Raw genomic sequence first — 11,873 nt, forward strand, 5'->3', positions numbered from 1 at the left:
CCCTTCCTCTCCTGCCCCCAACACCACTACCCTGCATCCCCCAAATCTGCTTGAGGGCCCCCAACCTCCAGAAAAGATTTAACCTCCAGAAAATATTATACAACCAGCTGTGGGGTGAGGGGGAATCCATTTCACCAACGATATCCATTCTACTGGCAGACAGAACCAGCTGGATGGATACAACCCATCATCAGTATGTAATAGAACTGTCAGTCCCCTACCTTCACCAGTTTGACAAACATTAGAGCTGTCCTTGCTCTAAACTATTAGTGATGGTTTCTTCTTTAGGCTGGGAACTAGTGAGACTAATGTGGGAGGGGGGTACCTCCGGGAAGAGGAAGCTAAAAAGCCCGTGTGTTTAAATCATGGCTTTTCTTTAAGATACATGAAAGCAAGGTCCAACCATATCCCAGTCACTGCCCAAATGCATTTTAGAGGGAAAAGCCAGTTTACACACATACCTTCATAACTGATGCAGTATCAGTGTCAAGTATCTCTATCAAATCAGTTCTATAACAGTATCCAAGCAGATACCTCTCATAAGAAGTGACTCTAGAATTCTGCTACCTGTCCCATTGCTCCCACGGCAAACAACTTGAGCTTAGTTCCTAAATGTCTAGAAATTCCACACAGGTACTTCCTGCAGAAGGCCAGCATTAAAGAAAGTAAAGTACGCTCAATTAAGACAACCAAAGAAGAATGGATTAATGTTACCCATTTATTTGTCCACAAGCAAGGGGGTATATGTGTATGAAGACTCTAGGTCCCATCCAGAGAATGCTCATCAGGTGTAACTAAATGCCACTGAAAGCAACGGGGGTTAAGTTAGCCACAACTAACTTTAGCTGAAGCAGTGCTTTTAACTGTATGCTATACAGCCAGACCCCTTCATGGATCACTGCCTTGTTGTGGCGAAGGGGCTTGCGTAACTCAGTGAAGCCATAAGCTATGCCATGCAGGGCCACCCAAGATGGACAGGTCATGGCGGAGAGTTCTGACAAAATATGGTCCACTGGAGAAGGAAATGGCAACCCACTCCAGTATTCTTGCCAAGAAAAACCCCATGGAATGTATCACAAGGCTAAAAGATATGACGCCGGAAGATGAGCCCCTCAGGTCAGATCGGAAGGTGTCCAATATACTACTGGGGAAGAGCAGAGGGAATTTCCAAGTAGCGCCAGAAAGAGTGAAGCGGCTGGGCCAAAGCCGAAAAGACACTCAGCTGTGGATGTGTCTGGTGGTGAAAAGAAAGTCCGATGCTATAAAGAACAATATTGTTTAGGAACCTGGAATGTAAGGTCAATGAATCAAGGTAAGCTGGAGGTGGTCAAATATGAGATGGCAAGATTGAACATCGACATCTTGGGAATCAGCGAACTAAAATGGACAGGCATGGGCGAATTTAATTTAGGTGACCATTATATCTACTACTGTGGGCAAGAATCCCTTAGAAGAAATGGAGTAGCACTCACAGTCAACAAAAGGGTGGGAAAAGCAGTAGTGGGGTACAATCTCAAAAATGATAGAATGATCTCAGTACGAATCCAAGGCAAACCATTCAACATCACAGTAATTCAAGTCTATGCCCCAACCACTGAGGCCGAAGAAGCTGAGGTTGATCGGTTCTATGAAGACCTACAACACCTTCTAGAACTAATACCAAAAAAAAGATGTCCTTTTCATCATAGGGGATTGGAATGCTAAAGTAGGAAGTCAAGAAATATCCGGGATAACAGGCAAGCATGGCCTTCGTGTACAAAATGAAGCAAGACAAAGGCTAATAGAGTTTTGCCAAGAGAACACACTGATCACAGAAAACACTCTTTTCCAATAGCACAGGAGGTGACTCTACACATGGACATCACCAGATGGTCAATATCGAAATCAGATTATGTCCTTTGCAGCCAAAGATGGAGAAGCTCCATACAGTCAGTAAAAACAAGACCTGGAGCTGACTGTGGCTCAGATCATGAGCTGCTTCTTGCAACATTTTGGCTTAAATTGAAGAATGTCGGGAAAACCACTAAACCATTCAGGTATGACCTAAATCATATCCCTTATGAATATACAGTGGAGGTGACGAATAGATTTAAGGGATTAGACCTGATAGAGTGCCTGAGGAACTATGGACGGAGGTCCATAACATTATTCAGGAGGCAGCAACTAAATGCATCCCAAAGGGAAAAAAATGCAAGAAAGCAAAAAGCAAGGGAGAAAGAGGAAGATATATCCAACTGAATGCAGAGTTCCAGAGAATAGCAAGGAGAGGAAGGAAGGCTGAGCGCCGAAAAATTGATGCCCTCGAACTGTGGTGCTGGAGAAGACTCTTACGAGTCCCCTGGACTGCAGGGAGGTCAAATCAGTCCATCCTAAAGGAAATCAACCCTGAGTGCTCATTGGAAGGACAGATACTGAAGCTGAAGCTCAAATATTTTGGCCATCTAATGTGAAAACTCCCTGGAAAACACCCTGATGCTGGGAAAGATTGAATGCAAAAGGAGAAGGGGACAGCAGAGGATGAGATGGCTAGATAGCATCACCGATGCAATGAATATGAACTTGAGCACACTCCGGGAGAGAGCGGAGGACAGGAAGGCCTGGCGTGCTATGGTCCATGGGGTCACGAAGAGTCGGCCATGACTTAACGACTGAACAACAACATACAGCCAGAGCCACGTTTGACAGTCAATTCTTCAGACATTTCATTCTAGATTTGCTCTGCATGTTTTGTGTTTGCAATGTGTAGTTTCTCGGGGTTGGACTTGGTGGTCTTATAGGCCCCTTCCAACCCTACTATTCTGTGATTCTGATTCTCCCACTATAATACAGATGACTGAAATGGCAGCCTTTACATTATCAGAAGAATTTTGCCATACCATTGCATTAGAGCCAATCTAAGAAAAATATGATTTAGCACAAATCTAAATATTTCCCCACACCACTTAAAATTTCAACAGGCTTGTCCATTTGAAAAACATCTATTCTCGATTTTGTAGGGTAAGAGGCGTGGTGATTTAGAAATGCAACTCATGAGTCCACCAAACCTCCCGAACTGCTGTCAGCTCCACTCTGGTAAAGATCTTACTACAGCAAGCCCAGTCTTGATCTGAGAAACAGCAGCCTCAGATGACTAAAACCAGACTCAGAATACATGGGACAGGACATGGTCTTGATTCTATCCATGTCTTTAATTCAGCATGATACTTTTGGGGTCTCTAAAGTGTCCTCAGTCTGCAAATATGCTGTGAATGTGAAACAGTGACTAGAGCTAGGATTAGGGGTCAGTGGGCCTAGGTTTAAAGCCCAGTTCTGCCATGGACTTACTGTGTAGCCTGGAGCCAATGTTTTGTTTTTTGTTCCCCAACTGTAAAATGGAATTAATGACCTAACCTCAAAGGCCTGTGGTGAGGGCAAGCATAATGACTGTAAAGCAATTGACTATTATGTGCCATGTATACAGTATATATCTCTCAAATAAACTCAATGTTTTCCCCCCTCCCCAAAAATTAAGCTCTCAAGAAATGAAGTGCTTCTTTAAAAATTCTAATACAGCAATTCAGGTGTTTTTAACAAATGAGATGCCACGCAGCTACATTTTAAATTAACATATATTTTACTGTCTCAATCACAGCAACCTCATACAGTAAGATACACACACACAAAATAGATTTAGCATGGCGCCACTTGCAATTTAACACTGTTCTGTACTACAGGTATTCCAAAACAAATATGTACACAGGACTTTTTTTTAAAAGCAATATAATTAGTCCCTGCTAAGTTCACTGTGTAAATTACGTGGCATCACAGTTTTTGTTCATTTAGTGTCAAGTGAGTAGCAATATGGGACCTGAACAAGGGAGATCTAGAAGCTATACAGTATAGCAGCCAAATAAAAGACAGGTGTGGTGCTTTAAGAGGATGAACAGAAACAGAACACACCAAAATGAACTCTATAGGCCAATATTTTAGAAAGAGTAAAATTGTTTTAAATTTTGGCATTATATATACATTTTATCTACACATATATTAATATACACTTATAAAAAAAGATCCATCCAAGATTTTGAAAAACCTTAATCACTCACTTAAGCAATGATTTCCAATAACCTTCCTGGTCGGCAAGGTAATACTTGCCTGTAAAGAAAAGAAAATACTGAATGCGGTATCCCATTGTGGTTATCTCATTTCTACTTTCCTTGATCATGTATCCTTTTCTTGACACTACTTTGCTGTTGGCAATATTCCATAAAAATAATTCAACACTCTACATTTGATGCTCAATAATCACAGAATTTCAGCGAATTTACATATATTTTTAAAATCCCTTTGTGTTCCTGCCCATCCCCTCCTGCCACACACTTATAATGTAATCTTCAGCCATTCATACAAGTTTGTCACATAAAGGGTGAAAGGACTAAAAATGTTAGTAAGTCCTAAAATCTACAACCCTGCTTTTAAAATGTACAGTGTTAGGATCAAAGGTGATCTGCCAAAAAGTTCTGAATTCAACACAAGGCCATAATCATTCTATATAAAGGATGGATGATAAAAGAACACTCTAATATCCTTTGGGGATAAGACCAAATTCTGTATTTGGATTCACCTTCACAACTGAGAAACTTCACTTGACTGGGAATGGCAGAAATCATCTTTTTTTTAACCAACACCACTGAACAGTGCTAGTGATTTGGAGTGGAGTGCAGTTGTGTATTTAAGGTAAACAATTCCCACAACCATGAATGGGAGGCAGCGTGCGCACACGTGTGTGTGTCCCTGTCCAAGTCTTCTAAGTCCTTGTTGTGGTAAAAGTTACTTCTGAAAGAGCCTCACTTGTGTACGGAAGCGAGGGGTGAAGTTAGAAGTCCATCTGTCATTGACTCCAAAGGCAGAATTTCAACCCAGTTGAAAGAAGCAAAGAGGCAAACGGATTTTGAGGGACACCTGTCTAGAACAGCTGTAATAAGCTGGAAGTGAAATACAGTACAAGGAAAAAATAATGTTACCTGAAGAAATAACCCAGAGACTTCAATTACATGACCTAATATTTTTTTTTTAAAAAAACAACATACTGAATATATTTATTAAAAAATAAACTGCTTCCAAATCACCTATTTACAGTAGAAAGAGCAAAATTTGATACATGTGCAACAGAAGGCGAATCCAATCATTACTTGTTGGGAAAAACAACACTCCAGGCATGGCATAACATACAATTCCACTTCTTTAAAATACTAGAACAGAAAAAAAGTTGTATTGGCAGCACTGGAAAATAAAGCAAACACTCAGTTTAGAATTTGATTTTATAAGCTTGAGTGAAATCCTGGAAAGTGCTGAGAGGGAGGAGATATGAGGATGAGACACCATGGTGATTTGCCTTTTGGAGTTTAGGAAATGCATCTAATCTTTAAAAAAAAACTTTTGGCAAAAACAAATATGAATATTTCGTGCAAGCTACCAAAACAATTTCACAATTCACTGAAAATCCTTGGTTCTTTTTAGTAACTACTCTGATGCTGTGTTATGTGGATGAGATAGTGACAACAATTAAACACAGACATGTGATGTCTTTTTCAGGGGGAAATGAATTGCAACACCTGTGAGCTTCTAGAAAAAGGAAAAAGTGCTCTTCTGTCCGATCTAAATGGAAAAGCAGCTAAGAGTCACCTAACAGAGTAGCAGCAGCATCAACTACATTGTGAAATCACATCAAGGACTGGCACCTATGTTAAGATGTATTTATCTAGGGCATGTCTACTTTTTTCTCCTAAGAGGTCAGTAGGACGATACTTCTTACCAGCAACACCAGCAATGTTTGTGTCTTTAGCCCTTTTGTCCCAAAATATAGATTAAAAAAACAAAACACAAAAAAAATCTATCTATAAACCAGGTGTGATAGCTGGTTTGATTTATAGTTTAACTGATTGTTTGGCAAGAACCTGTGAAGCTCACTTTTTCGACAGCAGGGATCATAATAGTAAGCAGTGAGGCAAGCATCACAGGAAACCTTTGAACAGAAAGTGCATGTGTTTGTAGCTCCTGACCGGTTGCAAAAGCCACAGCGTGAAGAACCCGAAGGCTTGGATTTTGAACTGAACTGAGAGGCTCGCTCTTGAGTCTGTAACATATATGGAGGCTTTTCCCTTACAGCAGATCCAGATGATATGCCTTCACCTGAAAGTGTTTTGAGCGAATAGCTGCTCTGTTTCATTGCTGGATATTCCTGCCTGCAGATGAGCAAGTTGTCGCACTTTTGGCACATGGATGTGCCACAAGTTAATCCACAGTTTTGGCACTTAAGGGACGTTGTCTCTTTGGTGAGATGCGGACGTTTATGGTAAGTCGGGTTGGGATCATTTTTTAGCAGCCATACATCATGTTTAGTGGATTCTTGTCTCTTAAACACACTTCTAGAATCAGGGTCAGTATATAAATCTAAGTCATCTTGAGGGGAATAGTACGTGCCGTATGGAATACCCGTTCTTAATATGCCATTGGCATGAGCATGGGATGAAACTGGCAAATATTCATCAGAACATCCATGTGGAGAACTTGACATGGCAAGGAGAGACGGTGATGGACGAATTATTTCATCTTTAATGTCATCTTCAGTATCAACTAAAATGGGCTCTTTTCTGAAACTTGGTGATGTCAAAGGTGGCTTCTTATTTTCCAAATAACTATCATATGTGTCCACTGATTTAGAAGGTTTGCTAACTTTGGGTTTAAAATAATCTTTAGAGCCTCTCTCACTAGCAGATTTCTGAAGTATCATTCGTGACATGGAAGTGTTTAGATTCTCTTTGCATTCTGCACGACGTTTCAAGGCATCTGAACAGCCTCGGACATCATCATTGCTATTTTTTCTCTCCTTTACAATGTCAAGTTCCGAATAACCTTTATCTTTCACTTGCAAATGAATTTCAATCAACTGTTCACACTCTATTTTGGCCAAGAAAAGTTCAAATGATACCATCTTCACCTGGAGGGTATCAACCAGGTCTTTGAGTTTATACATAGTTCCAAGTTCTTGGATATATCCCATGGAGTTCAGTATCTGTCTTATATCCTCATCAGGTAATGTAGACTTCACATAATAAACAAAAGGTCCTGTGTAGGTCTGAAAATGGGGAAGAGAAAAACAAATTATAAATGCAGCTCAGATATAATTCTGAAACAGCTTAGATATAGGTATTACCACAAGAGGGGGCATACACTCAGAATAAAAAGGCTTTTTGGCCATCGCACCAAAGAATTCAATTGACAAACCACTTGAACCTGCTAAGCCAAACTGAACTACACTACATCAGTGTTAAGAATATGCTCGCCCATTGCTTTTGAATCTAGTTTCTATAGTTTTGTATGATGCTTCAGTACATGCGAAACAGTGTAATAGCTTACATTTCAAACTGTGCCCCAAGAAGTATTTTAATTTCATGTTTTCAAGTTAACATGACAAAGCATTTTGTTTTAATCTACAACAGAGTGTTGTATCACAGAAATTCTTCAGGGGGAAATTAGGAAGTGTACAGGGCAGACAACTGAAAATATTTGACACCTGAGAAGTCATAGCACTACTGGAATGACAGGATGAGTACAAAATACATGCCTTGCTAAAGTCAGTGAAATTGTGGAGGTTGACACTTAAAACTGCAGGAATATTTCAGTGCCAATGTATTTGTTAGAATCTCAGCCAGTAACATATTTGCCAGTCAGAATCTTGGAGTACTTAAAATACCGGGAACTATTTTAAAATGGAAACTGAGATACACAGAACAATTTGGCAGCAATATCTGAACTCCATTACTAGGGCTGGAAAAAGAACTTATACATCAGCATAGATTTTGCAGAGAAACCACCAGATTTTTAGAGACCGGGCCTGCACATGGTTCATATTCTTGAACACCAAAATCAAGGTTGTAGGAGTGCAAGGGATCAGGCGCCAGAATTTTTCCAGCTCTGTACCTGCTGCACAGTAGCTGTTCCTCAGATTTCTCATCTTATAAGGACATACCACCTACACCATTCATTAATAAGCTATTAATGCTGAGAATTAAGAAATTGGGCTAGAAAGTGCACTTTATTCTGATATTAGTCAGACAATCTCAAGGGCAACCAAACCCCCTCAGTAAATGACCAAATGTCACCTTTATTTCCACCATTTACTGATAAAGGACAGTATTTTTTTAGCAGGTGTCTTAAAGTAAAAACAAAACACATACACAAGCTTTATGGTATAACCACTGCTGGTGTTTACTGGTATATCTTAGGAAACGCCACAAGCCTTCAACAATGGTCCTAATTTTCCATTTATTTCCATGTTAAGTGTCAGCCTTTACCAGAAAAAGCTGGGACAGTAAAATGATTCTTTGTTGCCTTGAGATAGTATTATCTCCAGATAAGAAATACTTGACGAAGTATTTTCACTGGATGAATAAGCGGAGACCAACACCATTCATCTTTGAGCTTATTCATTCTTTCTCAGCCTACATTTTATTATTGTGGCTGTTTCATTTCCTCTAAAATTTAGGACAAATCCAACTCAGCTCTGATGCTCATTGAGTGGCTTTGGGTTAAGCTTCTAGGTTAAATCCAACGTCGTGCTGGATGAAGTCAGCTGGCACAACGGGACTTTCTCCCTCTCACCTCCCCACTGCAGCCCTCCATGCTGATCGGCAGAAAATGTGCTCTGGTGGGTTTCCCAGGGTGCATAGGGGGCTGTGGGGGGAGAAGAAATCTCCCCTCCCAATTCTGCTGACGGAACTGCTTCCATCAGCAGAATGACGTCATTCGATAAAGCCCACTATTTCTCAGTCTAACTTACAGCATTCTTGTGAGAATAAAATACAACTCTTGAGCTTCCACACAAAAGGTCAGGACAAAACACAAATAAATCAGAAAATCCTCCTTAAGCTGGGATTCCAAGAAAAAGTTTACTTTCCACCTGATATTACAATAACAATTAAACAGGGTCAAGTATAGACGTTCTAAAGATGAAATATATAAGGCATAAGTGCCAAACAGACGCTCATTACGGAAGTAGTTGTAGTTCCTCAAGGTCTCTGGGCCTTTTAAAGTGTTCTTTGTAAGCTATGATTTCACTAACAAAAGATTATTTTCAAATAGGTTTCTAGAGGGTGCTCCACTTTCACTGGGCCAATCATATGTTGGTATAGGAGTATGCAGACTTTTGCCTTGCCTTTCAAGTATCATTTAAACTCTGGAATCAACTTGACCACTACAGTATGTACCAGCCTTCCCCAACCTGGGGCCTGCCAGATGTGTTGGACTATAACTCCTACCATCCCCACAATGGATCACTGACTGTGGATGATGGGGATTGTAGTTCAACAACTCTGGAGGCCATCAGGCTGGTCTATCCCATCCCATAGATAATATATATGCTCTTTTAAGACACAAAAGCATAAATATTTAGTTCGTAAAAGGCTGACATATTTGCATGATCATACCTTTATATTTTTGAATTCCTTCTTCCAAGGGTAAAGAAAAAGATTAACTCCAACTGATTCCAGCATACTGAATGCATTCTGGAGTGAACGCAGACTTGAAGATTTCAGGGACCTAAGTGAATGTTCAGCAATCTCATAAAATTTAATCAACCGGAATCTATAAAAGGGATCAATCTTGGGAAAGCAGAGTAAGGCTGAAGCTGCCACTTGTAGATATTCATCACTAACTGGCCGCTGCTTCTTGTCAGAGGTATCCAATTTAGATTCATGAAACTGTACATACTTCCTAAATACATCGTCTTTATATTTTGTATCCATTTGAAGCTGGATTCTAGCACGCTCGTGGGCGGCTACCTCATCTCTTTCATGGCTATCTTGAGGCAGGCTGATTAGTAGGTAATATAAGACAGCAGTGGAGAGTCTTCTGAAAGAAAAGACAACACAGGTCACGCATCGTGATACTACTCAAATTCCCCCCAAACACTGAGCATCTATAGCCAGCCCTACATCATCATAAAGACATTCCTAGCTACCAGAAGCACATTTTAGATCACCAAGCACTTGTGCTTTCTCCAGCCTCAGACTTACCTCTTTTTTATATCCTCATAGACTGGTACAACTCAGCACATTGTTATCAGGGTGGTAGCTCTTAATTGCTTTACAAAATGCTTAAGCATACAGACTCAGTAAACATAGATGGAAAGATTTGGAAACTCCCACTTTATTACTAGTACAATAATTTTGAGTCCTTCACTTCCAAAATCTATCACACATCTTTTTTTCTGAATTAGCTTTAATTTGTTTTCCTCTATTCACTCTCTACAAATATGAATTTCCCTGGTAAAGCAAAGAGAGAATGAGTAATAAACACATGGACAGTATGCTCCCTTGGTTTAAGCAGTCTGGTTTGTCTTCCACACATGTCACAACTGAATCTGCATCCCTTTCACAACATCTGAGACTTGATTGTTCTGAAAACATGATATAAACAATAAACTGACCTACTAACAGTTTGCCTGATGCTAATCCCACAACGCTGTTTCAAGCTGTTTTGAAAAGGATTGTAAGGTGTTCCTCGGTAGAGAGGAAAATTCCCTTTCCTAGAATAAAACCACACAAGTCATAACTGATGTACATTTTTCACTAACTGCCCCTGAGCTAGGGCTGATGACTTATTTGGCCACAGGCCATGATATTAAGTTTTACAAGTGACGCAAAAAAGTGATTCCAAATAAAAGGTTCTAGAGGGCCTCTTATTTCAGTAATTTTCCCCATCAACCCACTAGCCTAACCTATGTATGTTAAGTACGGCAAGCAAGTGTTTAAAACCCCGACATCTGGTGTACACTTTTTTCAGCAGATTAAAGCACACCACCACTGGGTTGTTTTACCTGCCTCCTTTTTATTAAAGCAATCCTAAAACCCAGGGGGACAGCTGTCGTAAAAATACAGCCACAAAACCAGGAGTGTTTTTCGTTTGCCTTTTTAAGGGACCATCACTCTATACCCTCAAGACCTCTCATCGCTTGGGCAGCTAAAAAAAAAGGAGGGGAGGGGAGGGGAGGGGAGAGAAAGCGGTCAACCTCTCCAAAACTCCCAGGCTCCCAAAGCAACCCTCACTACGTACCAGACTGAACACGAACCCGGAGGTGCGACCAAAGAGGGGCTCACGGTGGACCCACGCAAGGGCTGCGGGCGAGGCACAAACCCACCTACCCGCCCCCTCCTCTTCCTCCACCTCCCCTGACAGAGGTCACCTGAGCCCCCCGCGCCATTCGTTCATCCCACCCTTACCCCCACCCCACCCCACCCCGGCCCTCGCCCGCCCGCTCCCTCCCTCAGCGATACCCACCGGCTCTTTCTTCCGCCCTCCCTCAGAAGTTCGCGATACGCGGCGCGGAAATGCGGCGGCGGCGGCGGCGGCGGCGGCGGCGGCGCCTCCCGACTTCCCACCAAGGACCACAAACCAGCAACCGCCACTGGCCAGCCAGGAAGTCGTTCGCGACCCGGATGCGCATCCTCCTCTGCCCGTCCTTGCCCCGCCCCCCGCCACAGGAAACCGGAAGCCTTGCCCCCCCGCTTCCCACAACGGCCTGAGCGGAGGGCGCATGCGCGCCAGGGAATGCTCTGCCCATAGACCTTTTCCTTGCCTTGTCTTGGAACAAGGCGCGGCCTCCGGTTCTTTCTTTAGACTTTCCCCGAGGCTGAAATGGGAGCCGTTCATTGACGGCGAAGAGTCTTGTAGCATCTGAAAGACTATCAGTGGAGGCTGGTGGCTCCGCTGTCAGAGGGGCTGTGAGTCCGCTCTGGGTTTCAGTCAGAACGCTGGAGGGGCTATCCAAGGTGCTTAACCTATGTGGGGGCTTAGGTTCAGCACCATGGATAGCTTCTTTAGAGTTCTGACTG

The 11,873-nt window shown here is 41.9% G+C and overlaps 1 protein-coding gene across 2 annotated transcripts; it reads right to left on the bottom strand.

Moving 5' to 3' along the window:
• Window positions 1-3,591: 3,591 nt before the first annotated feature.
• Window positions 3,592-11,494, bottom strand: SPATA2 (spermatogenesis associated 2). 2 transcript variants are annotated; one of them, XM_084854121.1, is made up of 3 exons: window positions 11,320-11,487; window positions 9,468-9,888; window positions 3,592-7,117 (listed from the first exon to the last, which is right to left on the bottom strand). In XM_084854121.1, the coding sequence occupies exons 2-3, from the start codon at window positions 9,783-9,785 to the stop codon at window positions 5,873-5,875; spliced, it is 1,563 nt and encodes a 520-aa protein (XP_084710247.1). In that variant the 5' UTR covers window positions 9,786-9,888; window positions 11,320-11,487; the 3' UTR covers window positions 3,592-5,872. The 2 variants fall into 2 exon arrangements, with proteins under 2 accessions (XP_084710247.1, XP_084710248.1); XM_084854122.1 differs by having other exon boundaries at window positions 3,593-7,117; window positions 9,468-9,891; window positions 11,320-11,494.
• Window positions 11,495-11,873: the final 379 nt, after the last annotated feature.

This window comes from Heloderma suspectum, chromosome 4 (assembly GCF_057233095.1).
Source record: "Heloderma suspectum isolate Gila_16-S chromosome 4, 16-S_ref, whole genome shotgun sequence".
NCBI lineage: Eukaryota > Metazoa > Chordata > Lepidosauria > Squamata > Helodermatidae > Heloderma > Heloderma suspectum.

Excerpts from the sequence above, each read along its gene's own strand:
- SPATA2 (XM_084854121.1), bottom strand. The coding sequence starts at position 9,785 with ATGGATACAAAATATAAAGACGATGTATTTAGGAAGTATGTACAGTTT. Across the intron at positions 7,118-9,467 it reads AGGAATTCAAAAATATAAAG|ACCTACACAGGACCTTTTGT; the intron begins GTATGATCATGC and ends CCCCATTTTCAG.